We start from the raw sequence: 18,025 nt of genomic DNA, 5'->3' as shown, positions 1-18,025 counted from the left end.
CCATACCCAACAAAAACAACCCTAAATTTAGATATGGGTTGGTGTACAGTGACGGGGGAAGAGAGAGAGGAAAAGACGGAGGGAGATAAAAAGACAGGGATAGGGAGAAAAACACCCCCATTCACAGGTTTTCATTTTTGTAGCTTTTGGGTGGTGGTTGCATTGGATTTGGACTATATAGAGGGTAGGAAGTTTGGTGGTGATTGTGGAATTTCGGGGTTTGGGTAATATGGGTTTGTTTGTTTTTCGTCAACTTAACCATGCTAGACACATTGTTGTTCTTCAAGAATTGATTTTCGGGCACAATCCTACAAAGTCTTTGGCTTTCATAGGGTCTCAAATCGCTAGATTTGTCAGATGATCATCTCACATGTTCAATCCCACCAGTAATTTCTATGTTAATGAACAACTTTCTGGTTGGTCAAATCCCATACCAAATCAGAGGGCTACCCAACTTGGAAAACTTGCTTCTTTGGAATAATTCATCAACAAACATCCTTCCCCAAAGCTTAGGCTTCAGTGAGAAGCTTGTGAGGGTTGATGTCTACTCCAATCTTCTTGACAGTCCAATCCCTCCAAACCTCTGCAAATACTACAAGTTCGTTGACATCAGCAGCAACAACTTCACTGGCACCATCACATAAGTCAAATTGGTCAAGCTCCTACTCTTCTCAAACAGGTTCACAAACCCCTCCCAAGCACCTTAGCCAATTGCTCGTCCTTCTTGCACTTTTGAATCCAACACTCCCAAATTAATGGGTCGATTCTAATGGGTTTTGCGTTCTTGCCCAATTTGACTTATGTTGACCTCAGCAGCAACAACTTCACTGACGCCATCATTGAAGATTTCGGCAATGTCGAAAAGCTCAAGTATTTCCCAGAACCCACTTCACACAGTCCCTCCTTTGTAAGATCTGTGAATTTAGAGGGTACTACCCAAAAAAGATAGTTTTGCCCCTCAAGTTAACGGAATGATTGATAGACTTTGATGGTAAGACCGTTTTGATACCAAATGAAAAGTTTGAGGACTATTGAAATGAAAATTTTAGTTGATTGACCAAAGTGATACTGGAGCAATAGTTGGGGGACCATTTCAGTCGAAAACCCAAGTGATTATATAGAGAAGTGATTATCGGCCTATCCAAAATCACTCTCAAACAAGCCATTAAAAATTTGATTGTTTTAGTGTGCTCAACCATATTTAGAATAAATTATGGGAGTTGATTTCCCCACTCCCATTTTCTCTACTTACACTCCCTTTTGCTTTTTAATACTTTTTAACAATTTTGTTCTTTCTCTTTCTTATTTTATCCTTATCCTATATTAATTTCTTTTTTACTTCACTTTTATATTATTTATTTTTCTTTAACTTAATTTTCTAACTTACACTCCATTTTCAGTATTAAAGGGAAAACAAAAACTTAATTTCTTACTCGATTAAAGGAAAAAAGAATACTGAAAATGGAGCGCAAATTGGAAAATTAAGTATAAAAAAAATAATATAAAAGTAAAGTAAAAAGAAATTAATGTAGGATAAATATAGAATAAGAAAGAGAATAAACAAAATTGATTAAAAAAATATTAAAAAGTAACAGAGAATATAAGTAGAGAAAAGGGGGAGTGGAATCCACATCTCTAAATTATTGTGTCACATTGGAAAATGGCCGTGTGGTATAATATGCGCACCCATACATACTTCAGCACTGTTATGCTGATGTGGGATATTTTCAACCGGTAGATCTTAATCGAGGGTCAGAATTAAAAGACAATTAGGAACTAGGAGAGGATCCAGGTAATTTCTGAATAGCAAAAACTAGAAAGAGCCAGAAGTCACTTTGAACATAAAACCCTAGCTCTCTCTCTCTCTCTCTCTCTCTCTGATTTGAACACTACCTTTACTCTCACTCCCTCTCTCTGTCTCTGTTTCTGTCTCTCTCTTCCCCTCTTGTCCGCGTGAACATCTACATCGGCAACAATGTCATCCATGCTGGTACTCTCTCTCTCTTTCTCTCTCTCTCTCTCTCATTTGTAGTTTGTCTGTTCATTTTCTGGGCGTATGAGCCACTATCTGTGACTCTTCCTCTTTTTCTGTGTTGGGTTTGCTAACTGTTTGTGAAAATGCCTGAACCGAAAAAATTGAAAACGAAAACAGCAACCCCAGATCATACTGTTGAAGGAGGGAACGGACACGTCGCAAGGGAAGGCGCAGCTGGTGAGCAATATAAACGCTTGCACAGCGGTGGCCGATGTGGTGAGGACCACGCTGGGGCCTAGGGGCATGGACAAGCTCATCCACGACGACAAGGGCAGCGTTACTATTTCCAACGATGGCGCCACCATCATGAAGTTGCTTGATATAGTTCACCCCGCCGCCAAGATCCTTGTCGACATCGCCAAGTCGCAGGACTCTGAGGTATGGGTTTTGGTCGTTTCAGGGTTTTGAATGTTAGAAGGTTTCTATTTCACGTAAAGATAAGATTCTTTTATGAAATCAGTTGAAATGGAGATTTGGTAGTAATGCAGATGAAATCCCACTTGAACAATTTGTTTTGGGCATATTTAGTGTTTAAAAGTGGGATGCTTTAGAAGGTTTTTAACCATTGTTGCTTGTGGAGCAGGTTGGTGATGGAACAACAACAGTTGTTCTGCTTGCAGGGGAGTTTTTGAAGGAGGCCAAGCCTTTCATAGAGGATGGGGTGCACCCACAAAATTTGATAAGAAGTTATCGAACCGCTAGCTATTTGGTACATGATCTGAATTAAGTTTTCAATTTCTAAGTATGATTCAGATTCTTGTTCTGATCTTTATGCATCTTGAATATTATAAACTGAGTATAGGCAATTGAGAAAATCAAAGAACTTGCTGTAAGCATAGAGGGGAAAAGCCTTGAAGAGAAGAAAACACTGCTAGCTAAATGTGCCGCTACTACACTTTCTTCAAAACTTATTGGTGGAGAAAAGGATTTTTTTGCATCCATTGTCGTGGATGCTGTCATCGCAATTGGTGATGAAGATCGTCTCAACATGATTGGAATAAAGAAGGTAAGTTCCTGATAAATTATATGAAGACCTCAATTTGAATGGAGTTCTTTCACATATGAAGACTTCAGTTTGACTGGAGTTCTTTGCCTATATGAAGATCTCTATGTAATCTGTCAATTATGTTAATAAGAGTGTTCTGGTGGCTCTTAGACTTCTTACTACATTTCAATAGACTGCTTTCATTGATATGATCAGTTTAAGATATATTTTATGAGCTACTAGGATAAGCTGTTATATTTGTTCCCCTGCCCTTCAGTACATGTGCTTTGAGGGCTCTTTCAACCCGAAACTTAAAAATTGGCCTCTTTTTTTGTTAGCCACAGTGCAGCTTATGCAGTTCTTTTGATTCATGGTAGGAGTAAAAAAAAAAAATAAAAAAAAAAACTGCTTTGAGCCTAGTCAATTGACTTCTGTGCTAACGGACTGCTTTAGTGAAGTTCATAAAGAATAATATGGCTTCTTTTGGTATCCCGTTTGCTTCTTAAATTGTTCTTTATGATGTTTTATGTTCTTAAGATGTCCCTTTACATGTGGCTGGATTGAGAGAAAAATGTGGGTTAGTTATATCAGGTGACATGACTAGGCCAGACATGCTGATAATATCATGCTAAAGTTGGAGTATTCAACCCAAAACCAATTGGCTACGAGGTGTTTGAGAATTCGACCAATTTTGGCTCTTGGGGGTGTTCCAGCTGATGGGTCTTTTAGATTTGATTGGGTTTTTTAGGCTTCTGTTAGCAATCTTGTGCAGGTTTGGTTTTTTGGTGGTTTGGCTAATGGTTTCTGGTGACGGGGAAGAGCTGTTAGCTGTTAACTAGGAAGCTAACTTTGAAGGAGACAATAATGGAAATAATGGCAAAGGAGAACGGTGAGGTAAGGGCTGGTGTTGTGAGCGAGGGCTATTGGTGAGGTATAGCATGAGAGGAAGGGAGAGAAAGGGTTGGCAATGAGAGGACGAGATAGAGTTAAGGGAGAGAGAGGGAAGGAGGGGGGGTTCGAGCTGGCGACATAAGGAAGAGAGAGATGAGAGCGTTGGGTAGAGATTGGATGAAGAGGTGATAGGATATTTGTGGAAAATGAAGAATTATACCAGGATATCACAAAAATCAGTAAGACAGCTCAAAGATTTGACTTGTTCGATTCATATATAAACTTCTAGAAATAAGCATTAAGTTCAATAAAAGAACTCCAAACATCTATCACCTGTATTAAATTTTTCCCCTCTCCAAAAATCAGAACTTTTATGTTTTAAGTAAAATTTTGAGACATGTAAACATATCAGTATGTTGTGCTTGTTTTACATTCATTACATCACCTTTCCTATCTCAACAAAATCTACATTATCTTTTCTTGCTTAAGACTCTCTCTCTCTCTCTTGTCTCTCTTTTGTTTTCTTTGTTCTTCTCCTTTCTGCTTCAGACTCTGGGACTATATTCTTGCTTTTGTTGGAATAAGAATGGTTGTCGGTATTGATATGGCTTGATTATTAGGAAGCTTATTAGTGATACACCACCTTCTCGTGGCGACATTTTGAAGTTTTATGTTTGGCTCTTTATTATTATGTTTATTTTCTTTTGAGTGAACGACTGGTTTTGGCAGGAAATGATAGCTTGGATTGAATGATGTATAATAAGAAAATTGGTATGATTCTACAGGTTTCTGGTGGCAACATGCGTGACTCCTTTTTAGTAAGTGGTGTTGCCTTCAAGAAGACATTTTCATATGCTGGTTTTGAACAGCAACCAAAGAAGTTTCTTAATCCCAAAATACTTCTACTAAACATTGAATTGGAACTGAAATCTGAGAAAGAAAATGCTGAGATAAGGTAGGATTCTGTTGTTCCCTATGATATATAATACTTTGATCCTTTTACACTTGGTTTGTGCAACTTGACGCTCTTTCCACTGCAGATTGTCAGATCCATCCCAGTATCAGTCCATTGTTGATGCAGAATGGAATATTATTTATGACAAGTTGGATAAGTGTGTGCAGAGTGGGGCCAAGGTAGTTCTTTCACGGCTGGCTATAGGTGATCTAGCAACACAGGTGGGCATTTTCCCCTTTCTAAATGAGCTCAAAACTTGTTATCCCCTTGATTGTTTTCGTCTGTGTTAGGTAAAATTTTATTCTAGAGTACCAAGGAGACATTACCCTAGTACACAAAGCCTGTATACATGATTTCAATAATGCAAAGACCATATCTCACAAAGTGCATATAGAATTCAGAGTTTTGTTTGATCAGTCAAAAACACAAACTTCCCCTCAATTTAGGGTGGTAGTATGTTTTATCCCCGATTATGCAATTTCACCATTTCACAAGAACACAATCTTCATGTAACTGCTGGAAATTTTTAATCCATATTTAGCTCTATGAGTTGTTTTAGTATGCATGAAATTTGGTGGTTTGGTTTTGACAACAGTGAAATTGCATGGCGTTATGAAGTTATGCATGTGAATAAATTTATATCATTGTGGTAATTCAGTTGAAAATATGTTTAATTCTTTTGTGATTTCAAGTGAAGAGTGTCTCTATGACCGTGTTAAAGATGTGGAGTTTAATTTACACTCCTTTTTTGGGTGAACAGTATTTTGCAGATAGAGATATATTCTGTGCTGGGCGTGTAACTGAAGAAGATCTCCAACGGGTAGCTGCTGCCACTGGTGGCACTGTGCAGACATCCATCAACAATGTTATTGATGAGGTTCATACCTCATGCTCTGTCAGACCATATTTTAGAGTAGAATTGTGGGCATTTTTGTCCTAGAGTTCTTATAGCCCTTCTATAGTTGGGAAGCATTTCTTTTGCTCTTTGTCAACTGAAACTGTTTAGTTTTGTGTATTTCTAGGTCCTTGGAACATGCGAGTGTTTTGAGGAAAAGCAAGTTGGAAATGAGAGGTTTAATATATTTAGTGGATGTCCGTCGGGTAGGACAGCTACAATTGTTCTTCGTGGTGGAGCTGATCAGGTATTGCATTTGTTGAGGTTACTCATTTTGGCATGTGTTCGTTAGATCTCTTTGTTTCTTTCATCTTTTTTGAAGTTTTGTTTTGTCGATGCTGACCTTGGATATTCTCTTGGATTCGTACTTAGTTCATTGAGGAAGCTGAGCGGAGTTTACATGACGCTATCATGATTGTTAGAAGAGCGCTAAAAAATTCGACTGTAGTTGCTGGTGGTGGTGCTATAGATGTATGTGTTTCTTAGCAATAGTGAGATCTCAAAGTATATCTGAGAAATATTTTATGTGTTGGTGATTGTTTTGTTGTTTATGGTGGCAGATGGAGATCAGCCGGTACTTGTGGCAGAAAGCACGCAAAATTACGGGAAAGTCTCAGCTTTTCATTAACTCGTATGCAAAAGCTCTTGAGGTATGCTTTGTTGGGCTTTCCTGTTATACGATGGTGGTTGAAACCAGTGCCAAAACTGCAGTTGATGTAGAATTTAAGGGACCCCAAACAAATTTGTCTAATATGCATGATATCCGCTTCTGTTTCCTAAACACATTGAAATGGAAATTGGAGATGGACTCGTGCATACACAATTTCCAAATCAATATTTAGTTTGAAAATTTAAAATTTAACATATAATCTAGTTGATATATCTTTTATCGGGAATCATCGTCGGTTGTATATCTGCAGTAATGCAGTATCATGAGGCAAATTTGTTCAAGTGATATCGTAAATATCTTTGGAGAAAGTTGGTTTCTATATGTGGAATAATGTAGCAGTTGCCTTGATCCAAGTATTTCAGTCAATTCTCAATGGTGGTGGTCGGAACTTCAATGAAAGTTTCACATGAGCAACGAGGTTGTTTTGGGCTTTGCAGGATTATGCAGCTAGATATTAGTTGTTTTAAAAATTTATGTTTAGACTTTTTAGTTTAGCATTTTTTAGGTTTAGTCACTTTTTTTTAGGCTGCTGGCCCGGATTTCAACTCAGACACAATGTTAATGAGCTGTTCATAAGCAATAGAGCTCTGGGTTTTTAATATTTCATTTGGTTGGGCTTTGCAAGGAGTTGAACAGTTTTAAGTACTTCAAAGTAGCTGGGGTAACTATTCCCTCAAGCACCATATGTTGGTACTGCTATTGTCATGTAGTTAGTAAGATATGATTTAGCCTTTTCTGTTTATGTTATGAAGGTTTTTATTTTTATTTTCAGTGATGGGGTTATAGGGATTTATTTGAGAGGGGCAGCAGACTGGATTAGTGGCATTGTTAATGATTCTGTCTGTTGGTTTAGGTTTTCTCTTAGGTTTTTGTGTTTCTTCTGTTGTTTTCTCTGAATCTCTGAATAAATATTGTGTTTCTTATTAAAGAAAGATACACACGCTGGTTGTTTGGGATATAATTGATGTGCAAATTATCTGGTTTTGACATTATAGGATGGGGAATGTGTCAATTGAGTTCTCATGGAACTCTAGATTCTAATTTCATTTGTTATGGAGTGTCTTTCTGTGAGAGATAACCACTGTTAATAGTGTTGGACCGTGAGCATGATACATTAATATTTGTATACTGGAACTATAAAGTCCTGAGGCTTTACTTTAGAATGTAATGAATACACACTTCCTTTCTACTACGAATGGGAGTGTGATACTTATACTTTGAATGAAGAGCATGCCGTGTTTTAATTAGCAGAGTTCTGCTTATGTTGCAGGTTATCCCACGACAACTCTGCGACAATGCGGGATTTGATGCGACTGATGTGTTAAACAAACTTAGACAGAAACATGCGCTTCCATCTGGTTGAGCTCTCATTTTATTTGACCTTGTTTATCTATTTATTTTATTATTTGTTTGCTAAAATAGTCAGTTTTTAACAGGTGAGGGTGCACTTTATGGAGTGGACATCAACACAGGTGGAATTGCTGATTCATTTGCTAACTTTGTCTGGGAGCCAGCTGTTGTGAAGGTATTCCTGTCATCTTTTTAACAGCATAGATGTGTCACACACGTGACTTGGTAATTTTTTTAGTTTTTTAACATCATGTGGCAATTGATATAACGTTGTTTTTTTTCCCTGTAGATCAATGCTATAAATGCTGCTACAGAGGCTGCTTGCCTTGTTTTAAGTGTTGATGAGACAGTTAAAAACCCTAAGGTAATGTGAAATCTGTTTTCTGTTTCTAGGTGATTAAATATGCCTTAGCTCACCTTCAAATTTCCTTTAAGTAGTTTGTTTGTCCGTTACTAATCATCATCTTTCCCTCTATGTCATCTGCATTGGGTTTCAAAGGAGTGAACAGTTTTCCTTTTCTAGAAATAGAGTTGATTGTTTGTCCAACAAATTTTGTCAATCGAGGAGCAAAATCTCATTTATTGGACTATTTATTTCTTAGGAGAAAGACCAAACTGGTGGACTCAGTATGGTCTTGCATTTCTGTAATATCGTAGTCCTTCAGAGATTGTCTGTTTTGATGTGATACCTGAAAACAATTCTGCGTATGGTCCTCCTTGGGTTGTCAGATGTTTCATATGTATAAATAAACAAAACAAAATCAAACAAAATAAAATAAAATAAATTTGTATTTGACTACATGTTTTAAGTTTTATAATTATCTTCTATTTCACCTGTTTAATGCTCTAACTATTGATGTTGATAATGCAGTCCGAGAGTGCGCAGGGAGAAGCTGCTGCGAGTGCCATGGGAGGTAGAGGGCGTGGAGGTGGTCTTCGTGGTCGTGGGCGAGGGATGCGAAGGCGATAGTTGTGAGAGTTTTCTCAAAGGTGGTTAAAGCATACAGTTTTGTCATTCTGGTTTATGGTGTGCTTACACATTGTACTTCCATTTGAATGGACTGATGAACGTGGCTGTATCAACTTGCATACCTGAATGATTCGCTTCTCAAATGGCTGAGAACTGTTTGTGGATTCTGAGAATGATAGTCTTATGTTAGTTGGATGTGCAAATTAGTAACTTGTGGGTAGCTGCAACGTACCAAGAGTTGTGATATATTTGGCTAGTGTTTTTGTTCTGGCATTGAACTAAGACAAATTTTGGGACCTCTAGGTCCATTTTCCCTCTACCCTGTGTTCTCTTAATACACGATGAAATTTGTATTCGTGGCTTCTTTGGGATATGCAGTAGCATAGCCTGTCTGGACGTGCTTCTGTAGGAAGTGCTTCTGCTTGGTAGCCGTTCTGGAAGTGCTTTTGTTAGAAGCATGTTGAATCATTTATTACAAGTTCAGTTGAAGTGCGTTCTGCAATGGACTAAAATGTGCTCAACGCTTTTAAATAAAAGCTCTTTTCGCACCTTAAAACCCTCCCAAATCGCCCCTGTTGACCCCACTCCATCTCTCGAAGAGTCCACAAATTTGGACTTAGGCGAGCACTTCGAGAATAATCATACATCTACAATTTATAGATTGATATCTTCTTCCGCATCAAATTTCACTTTCTGGAAGGACAAATTTGTGGAAATGAAAATGTCTGATTGAACGCTTGTTAGGATTCTTTGAAGTTAGTCTGCTAGAGTTTCTGAAAGATTCAAAATGTCTGTAATGGTCTCATCCCACTCAAACGATTCAAAATTTGTATTGCATAAGGTGGGAGTGAGTTTTCTCCATTTTTCAAAGCTTGTGACTGGAGTTTCAAGTTAAGCTCGAAGAATTTTGTAGAGGTGAGCCAAGCGAGTCCTGCCCTATATTGAATCACCAATGATTGAATAGGGTTTGTTGAGAAGCAGCCTTATTTCATCGACATACATTCGCAAGAGCATCAGATTCTAATAAAAAAATATCATGCCTACATAGAGAGGCCAGGCCCCCAAATCAAGCTCATCCTCCAACATTAACATTTTGATTCTGTTGTGAACAGAGAGTTGGGACTGCTCCATAAGCTGGATTGGATTGCTACATGATATTAATACCTTGTATCGACATAAATGGTAGAACAATTTATATGCTATAAAGGCTGCTAGCATTATTTTTACTCAAGTAAACATACAACACTTCAGTTCCAGATTTTAAAATAATAAAAATTCAATTGAAGAAAAAACTCTCAACTACCTTCTTGATATGGTCGAAAAGAAATAAGGGAACTCCGGGCACTGCCAAAAACTCAATGCATCATGTTGCCCACGCACTGCAATAAGTCTACTAAAATATTCTTTACCTTAAAAACTAGAGAGCTTATAGCAGAGAAGTCAGAAGCTTGTTCTGCACTGCACTCTCATTTTCAAATGTCATGTAATCCTAAATAAAAATCCTTTATTTATGCTAGGGATAGGAAACCCCATTGGAGAGCTCCAGCAAAGACCTAAAACTGGAACTGCATTTCCGGACTGTATCCCAGACTCTCGAGGTTAGCAGCCATAGCTTTGTTCATGGGTGGTGGCCCACATCTTAAAATCTGGAAACATCAAGGTTTGGAATTATGTGAGAGACAGAGAGACAGAGAGAGGTTACCAAATAGAAGTAGTTACCTTAATATCAGGTGCTGGTGCAGGGCAGTAAGTTTGAATAATTTCCTTTGATATGAACCCGACACCACCTTCCCAAATTTCAGGAGGCTGACGATGGTATTTAAGATTAATTATTAGAAATGAACAAAAAATAGAAGCAAAACATGTTTCATGGAATTATGCAAGTCAATTTTTCAAGGACAGAAGACATGTTAAAAAAATTGAAGGTTGGTGCATATAGAACCAAACCAGAACGTTTTAGTGTTTTACTATCATGGAGCAACTGGAAACATTCGGCCATAAACGATAGAAATCCATTTCAATATAACAATGTTTCTTCTTGCACTTTAAATATCAATTACATGTACCCAGTCAACCATAGGACTTCAAGAAAACATGATGCATAAGATATAATGAGGGTTACACTCCAGAAGTTGAAATTGTCAAATCCATTGCCACAAAATGAATGAGAATGATTTCATTTAAAATTTGTTGGGATCAAATTTCTCGTTAGGATTGGCCTAGCTGAACCTTGCCCTAAGCTGCAAAACATCTGTAGCCCCAGTTTTGAGCGGTTGATTGTATGCCTCAATAGTGCTTTCCATATATATAGATGTAGTAACCCTTAAGACATTGAGTTTTAAATGGCGTATATCATGTTCAACAGAATCTAAAATGACACTTATACAGACTAAAATTTCTGAGCTGTCTTTCAAACTGTCGGACTGATGTGAGGGATCCAACTCTAGACTACCTATTTTTGAGCAGGTTTGATCTTTATCCCTAGATCAAACTCAAGTACAATCAAATGAATTCAATAAACACTAATCAGGTACTTGTAGACAATAGCAAGGCTAGTAGCTCAAAACAAAGAGTTGTAACTTATTCAACTTTCACAATAAATTCTGAAAGGAAAAGAACTTTTTTTCAACTTCTACAATATAAATCTGAAAAGAAGAAAGCCATTTCATGAAAGAATTTTATTCAGAACTGTTGTGGTTTTCATCATCTTCAAAGTATGAGACTACTATGAGCCCCCATGAACCATGATCTCTATACTATTTCAGGATGATCCACATATAATGACAACATAGAAAGTTGTAGAAAAGTCCCACAATGTCAAACTACGGCGGAATGATAATTGGGTTAATGTTAATTGACACCAACTGTAAAACCATATGAGGTGGTCTATCACATTTTGCATGCTAACAAACTTTTCGGTATACCAAAAGCCTTTGGAAAAATGACTTTGCTGAATTACCATGAGCCTTGATGCTAGTTTGACAATATTTAGCTCCCATCGTATTATGTGTACCACACTAGGGTACAGTGTGCTTTGCAGCTTTCCATCACAAAAGGGTACAGTACTTAAAATTCAGATTAACATTGAAAACATATTTTTTTATCCACAGATGTAAGATACTGGTATGAATTGACCGCAACACAAACTACTTCCCTTTTGCTCTACTCAAACAGCATCTATGTCCATTTTATAACGCCCAAACAGAGTTCATAATCCAAGAAAATTGAACTGATGTTAGACGGGTTATGTTAAACCTAGTTCTCTAGGTAATTGGAAAAAAACAGAAAAAAAAACTGAAAGAGTAATGCTGTGAACAGAGAGGAAATGCAACTTATCAACTTGGAACGTTACAGATATAAGAGTGGCTTCAAAAGAAATTATAGATACCTGATTCAAAACATAATAAATTTTGAAACGATTGGGAAAGTTACTGGAAAGATTATCCAACTCTTCCTGCAAAGACACAGTTTATACAAATTTAATACAAGAGTCAAAATCCCCCAATTTTATAAATTCTAGGACAGGCAATTACCATACTACGTGCATGACACAAACTAAATTAAATAATAAATGTTGTGCAGAAGAAAAATATCGTCATCATCTAACCCCATATAATTTTCTTTTTCTTTCATCTACTTCCATTTACATTTTTTTATAGACCTCATTCTTCGATTTTTCCCTAACAATTTATCCATAATAGAAGAACCTCCCTCAAAATTATTGTGATTTTTTTAATTGGGTAATAAAGTCTCGTAATACACATCCTCATTATTTACATAAGAACGATACAATGTTTCTCATGAAAACTAAGCAAAGTGTAAATGTACAAAAATACATTACATCTTTGTAAATAAATAAAAACTAGCTATATCCAGTCTGATGTCAGTAACAAGTAAACATTAACTGAATAACAGTGCTTGCCAGTGACCACTGGCTAAATCACATAAAGCTACTACATACTTAAGTTTATTCAATTTTTTTTTTTTTCTTTTGTGGTAAAGTACAAAAGATAATTGATTAAATCAAGATCTCCTAAAATATCATTTCCTATGGTTTCTTCACATTTTCCATTTTTTCTTTTTGAAAGATATTATTTCTACATGTGCTAACAAGAAATGATTCCATCTCTTGAAAGCATTGGTAAAAAGACACCTTACAATATATGTGTCAATGATGAGCACCTACAGCCTCTGATGAGGACATCTTTGTCAAACCCATTAGGGTTTACAAAAGAAAGAGATGGAAGGGGGAATTATTAATTAGTTTCCTTTGTTAGTTCCTAGGTTCTCTAAGTTTTCCAGATTTCATTAGGATTTTTAGTTTTTCCAGATTTCAGTAGGATTTCTAAGTTTCCTATTTTATTTGGATTAGGATTTCTTTCCTAGAATTAAGTTTAATTTTCCTTTTCACTCTAGGGTTAGATTATTATAAATACCCCATCTATGTAATTCATTATGGAGTTGAGATTTGAGATATTAAGAAAAGTTTACTTTCCAGAGATTGGAGACTCCTTGGTGTGATGCCAAGGCGTCTTTTACCACCTATTTTCTGTTTTTCCATTGTTTTCGCTTCCACTAAATTACCCAAATACTCAATTCCCCTATATCCTACATCAGCCTCATACCAGAATAACAGTGTAACTTTTTAAGCATTTTATTAGTTAATAACTACTTTGGCTTGGTATTACACTGTTATTATAAGTTCTGCACTCCCCTCATCCTCCCCTAAGCCCAAATTTTCATGGATGAAAATAAGAGGTAAGCTTAGGTGCAATTTTTTTTTTTTTCAATGCCATACTGGACAGTTAGAAAAGTAACAAATACTATATCTTGTGTCTGGAATGTTGTCCCAATAGAGGTTTTTTTTTTCCTATTAGTCTTTTTTTTTTCTTTTTTCTTTTTTTTGCTCAGTAAGTGTCTGAAAAGGTCTTATCAGACTCATTGACGTTTCAATGTGTATGATAATATATATATATATATATATTTTAATGATATGAATACTTAGAGATGCATAGAGGATTCTGCAAAACATTCTAAAGTTAAACTAACTTCAAATCACACTCATTCCCGAGTGGTAGAACTACCGAACAGGCCTGAACATATTTTTTTTATTAGGCCTCTCTAGTCATATTATTTTGAATTTTTCAGAATATATTAATTGGACAAATAGATAAAGAGACATACTAAATGATATATACTTTCAATATGCATATGTATTGAGAGAGAGAGTTTTACTTTCAATAGAATGTCCTCATATGTGACATTGGCATATATAAGATGTACATTTGTTCTGTCACTGGGATTTTCCAATATGGCTCTAGCAACCTGTCAAACCAGAAAGACAAAGAAGAGAAGTTATACCACTCAAATGATACATGTGGAGCAGAAAGAAGAAAAGGGCCTTGTGTAAAGTTAAAGCTCCACTAAATTACATACCTGGAACATCGGAGTGATGCCAGTGCCTCCAGCTAGCATCCCAAAAGCTCTAACTTGGTTAGGCTGATACTTGAATCGTCCCTGGAGGCATAATTTTAACTAAATTAGCTACTAAGGAATAGAGTGTAATTTTTAATGTTGGTAAATCAGACTTCAAGGATTCAAGTTTCTTAGATTAAGTGGATAGATCATCATCTCAGAGATCTTCTGAAAAGGAAGTAGTCCCTGAGGGGACTGAATGAAGGTGTTCCACCCGGACTAAAAGATTAATATGGTGTATTGCAAACTCATCAGGAATAAAATTATAAACACATTTCCTGCTTTCTCTGCATCCTAGAGATTTTAAAAGCATATTGACTTTGAATGGTTCAATAACTGCAGTAATTCCTAAGAAAGCGGAAACTTCCAAATGTTAGTTTTCATAGACCTGTTAGTTTATTTGAAGGGATTTGAAGTTCCTAGCTTAAGTGTTGGGACTCACATGTAGCCTGTAGGGAGGTGCTAGTTAAGGTGGTGAATGATTCAAAATTCTGTAGAAGATAGCTGATTGGTCCAAGTTCTACATCCTTAAAGCTTGGACCTAAAACTGCATCCAGATTATCCCGGATGATATGGAGGACTGGAAAATCTGTTTGACCAATGGGTTTTAATGCTAAATGGAATCGATCTCTTTTTGTACTTTAACTTTGTACTTCTTGGTTCTTTTAGTTGATATGTAGACTTGATAAAGAGGCAAAAATTTACCTTAGGTCCTTTTACCGCCAGATAGTCACCTTCACGCATCACTTGAAAATGGTGAGACATCCTTCCTTGTGGATACATCTACGCACAAGATAAAAAAAGTTTAAAAATTATCAAATCAATGTAAAATAGGCCAAGAAGGATAAGTGATTTGTGAGAAAATGTACCATCAGTTATATGTCCAATGGCATACAAACATTAACTGTTTACGAAACAACAATGAGAAAAATAAATACCTTTATGACTAATTCAAAGTATCCAACATCTGAATCCAAAGTTGTTGGGGTATATGGTTTGACAACGTCTTCATTAAGGCTATCTTTTCCTCTGCATGAAAAAACAATGAGTCAAGAGAAACTACCGTGATAGATTGTAAGTCAAGCATACAAGATCATAGAAGTATCAAACATGTTGAAACTAAGCATGACCAGTTAAAAGAAAACGAAAAGCATGGAACTGGATTATACTACAGAAAACCAACCAATCAAACCAATCAAACCTGCAACTAATATGCTGTCCAATAGGAAGTCCCAACACTGATGTTGGTGTTGGAAGAGCAAATTTAAATTTAGCCACATTGTGGCTGAGCTGAATGCGTTTAACAAGTTTAAATTCCTTGAATTTCTCAGGATCCAAGCAACCTAAGAAGACACATGGTGTGTTAGGCACATTCTGCAAACACATATCAACAGAAACTCTAATATGGAGCATATAGAGAAAACAAATGTTAATCAACTAGATAAATTGCTTGAAAGTTGGACTTCATGTTGTCTTGGAGATATGACAGTTAAAGTACAGAATGGTGAATGCCACAGATGGTAAAAATAGTAAAATGCCACGCATGATGGAAATCATCTGTAATCTTATATAAAATACAAATCATGGCTCATATGCTTCAAACAACACTGTTTTGGTAAAGTGCAGGTTATTCCTGTTAAAAAAAATTATGATATAAATATCAGTTGTCTGCAAATTGTTCTGTTAAATGTCTTTACGATATCAAATGTATTTCCTTCCATTCGGTTTTAGTTAAATTTTTCATGTAATCCTTCGGCCCCTGTACGTTTGAAGCTCCACACTTGCCCTATGTGGCTTTTCAATATGGATGCAACAGGTACTGGTTGCATGTAGTGCACACACAGATATAGTTGTATATATACATATATCTGGGAGTTCAACAATCGTAAACGACTATCATTGAGGTTCATCAAGGATCAACCTTCAAAACATCAGTAAAATCGGAAACCATTTGATAATCTAAACTGTGCAGACAGACATAGTCTGACCAATATGATGAATGTAATCAAATAGCTTTAGTAAAGGCACCCTGCTCGATATGAGAAAAGTATATTTCGTTAGTAAATAATCAACCTAATCATACTTTTATCAACTGCCACTCCCCCCTTCTAGTTTCTAATCTAATACTTCTATTTATCCTGTTCCTAACACCATAACAACATAAAAGCACACTCCTCTGAACCAAAATTACAATCTAGAACCTATGTCTAAGTCGCTTAAATAATAAACCTAGTGGCACTCCAATAAATTGTCAAAGCATAGGCCCCCTACCAACCTAAGTAAAAGGACTATATTTAAGAATAAGCTTATTCTTAATTAAACTTAGCCTCATGTTTTGATGTTATAGGGCTGAATTTTGAAAGGAAAAAAAAGGTTCACACACCTAGTAGGAATTAGTGGTTTGTAGAGCAAATAAGAAACCCATGACAAATCAAATTTAATCATGGCAATAAACAAGATATTTCAACCATGTCATTATCCCTTGGAGCACATACAAAGTGACAATCTGCTTGAACCCATCAATCAACAACTAGATTTCAAGTTCATTCTTTTAATGTACCACAAAATGCATCAGCTTCTAAGATTCTATCAGGGAAACTAAAAAATGGAAAAAGAAAAAAAAAATTACATTTAAATCGCTGAAAAAGAAATCCATGTGCTATGAATATGAAGATAATGAAGAATGTTGACAAAAAGAAAAGAAAAAAAAGGAAGATGATTGAAAGACCTTTTGGTTTCTTGGTGACGTAGAAGTAGTAGGCCGTACCAACACCAATAGCCACCACAGCCATTGCTATGGTTAGCATTTCTGCTCGGTGGCTCTGTAACACATCCATTCTTCGAAAGCAAAGCTCAGAGCCAGAAACAGAGACAGAGAGGATTCAGAACGAGTGGTTTGCACTCCCACTCCCTCTCTTTTCCGTACGGAAGAAGTTGGTTGCAATTTCTGTGCTATGTATATGCAACAGAAAGTCCTCGTTTTGTAGATGATAATAGCTCACGCGTTGAAATTTGCCTATTGAGAAAGACGGATTCGTTTCGCAGGCACGTGTGTGGCTTTTTGTTTCTTTTTGGCAAAATGTTAATTTTGTTACATGAACTTCGCCAAATTTGTGGGATTTGACCTTGTAGTTTGATGTTCATTGCATTTCAAGCAATGGCGGATTTGACCTTGTAGTTTGATTCAGGAATTTTTATAGGGGTAGGCTAAATGTGTTTTTAATTTTGGCTTTTTATCACAAATGGTCCTTAACGTTTACAAAATTATCACAAATGGTCCTTAAGGTTTTTTTGTGACATTAATAGTCCTTAACGTTAGGGATTTTTATCACAAATGGTCCCTACCGTTAGAAATTCTGTTAATTGTATGATGTGGAAGATAAGTGGAGCCCATATGTCCAATCACATAGTGACATGTGGATCAAATAAATAAATAAATATTTTTTTAATGAAAATCCATTTAGCCTCTCTCTCTCTCTCTCTCTCTCTCTCTCTCTCTCTCTCTTTCCCTCTGCCCTCTCTCTCTCTCCGCCCCAAAGATACCTGCAACTTCCACAGGCAGGGTATAGTCATGGACATCCTCTTAAGGCTCTCTGTCAAGACCCTCTTCAACTGCAGGTGCGTGTGCAAGGCGTGGCTTTTTATAATCTCTTACCCTCAGTTTACTCATCCCCATGCTTCAAGATCACCCTTTGGCATCTTGATCGAGACCTTCCTCCCTCCCCCTCTAACAAAACCAATGGAACTTTATTTTACCCATCTGGAAGTAGAAGCATGTGCTGCTCCTGGTTCAGATTGC

General features: G+C 36.6%; 2 protein-coding genes across 2 annotated transcripts; one reads left to right on the top strand and one right to left on the bottom strand.

Annotated features, from left to right (window-relative positions):
- LOC18775633 (T-complex protein 1 subunit eta) lies at positions 1,817-9,107 on the top strand. The gene is made up of 14 exons (XM_020567091.1): positions 1,817-1,990; positions 2,153-2,413; positions 2,619-2,744; positions 2,838-3,041; positions 4,697-4,866; positions 4,952-5,087; positions 5,627-5,743; positions 5,889-6,008; positions 6,134-6,232; positions 6,322-6,411; positions 7,702-7,789; positions 7,868-7,956; positions 8,071-8,145; positions 8,653-9,107. Exons 1-14 carry the CDS (start codon positions 1,976-1,978, stop codon positions 8,749-8,751), a joined length of 1,689 nt encoding a protein of 562 aa, XP_020422680.1. The 5' UTR covers positions 1,817-1,975; the 3' UTR covers positions 8,752-9,107.
- On the bottom strand, positions 9,922-17,295 carry LOC18774477 (NADH--cytochrome b5 reductase 1). The gene is made up of 9 exons (XM_007207801.2): positions 16,955-17,295; positions 15,428-15,569; positions 15,165-15,255; positions 14,932-15,009; positions 14,188-14,268; positions 13,987-14,076; positions 12,140-12,205; positions 10,471-10,557; positions 9,922-10,397 (listed from the first exon to the last, which is right to left on the bottom strand). The coding sequence occupies exons 1-9, from the start codon at positions 17,061-17,063 to the stop codon at positions 10,305-10,307; spliced, it is 837 nt and encodes a 278-aa protein (XP_007207863.2). The 5' UTR covers positions 17,064-17,295; the 3' UTR covers positions 9,922-10,304.

The sequence above is a fragment of the Prunus persica genome, chromosome G6 (assembly GCF_000346465.2).
Source record: "Prunus persica cultivar Lovell chromosome G6, Prunus_persica_NCBIv2, whole genome shotgun sequence".
Lineage (NCBI taxonomy): Eukaryota > Viridiplantae > Streptophyta > Magnoliopsida > Rosales > Rosaceae > Prunus > Prunus persica.
Note: the sequence above shows the minus strand (reverse complement) of the source record. Positions and strands in the feature narration are given on the sequence as shown.

Excerpts from the sequence above, each read along its gene's own strand:
- LOC18774477 (XM_007207801.2), bottom strand. The coding sequence starts at position 17,063 with ATGGATGTGTTACAGAGCCACCGAGCAGAAATGCTAACCATAGCAATG. Across the intron at positions 15,010-15,164 it reads ACTTTGAATTAGTCATAAAG|ATGTATCCACAAGGAAGGAT; the intron begins GTATTTATTTTT and ends TCTTGTGCGTAG. Across the intron at positions 10,558-12,139 it reads TTTATTATGTTTTGAATCAG|CCTCCTGAAATTTGGGAAGG; the intron begins GTATCTATAATT and ends TACCATCGTCAG.
- LOC18775633 (XM_020567091.1), top strand. Across the intron at positions 3,042-4,696 it reads ACATGATTGGAATAAAGAAG|GTTTCTGGTGGCAACATGCG; the intron begins GTAAGTTCCTGA and ends ATGATTCTACAG. Across the intron at positions 7,790-7,867 it reads GAAACATGCGCTTCCATCTG|GTGAGGGTGCACTTTATGGA; the intron begins GTTGAGCTCTCA and ends AGTTTTTAACAG.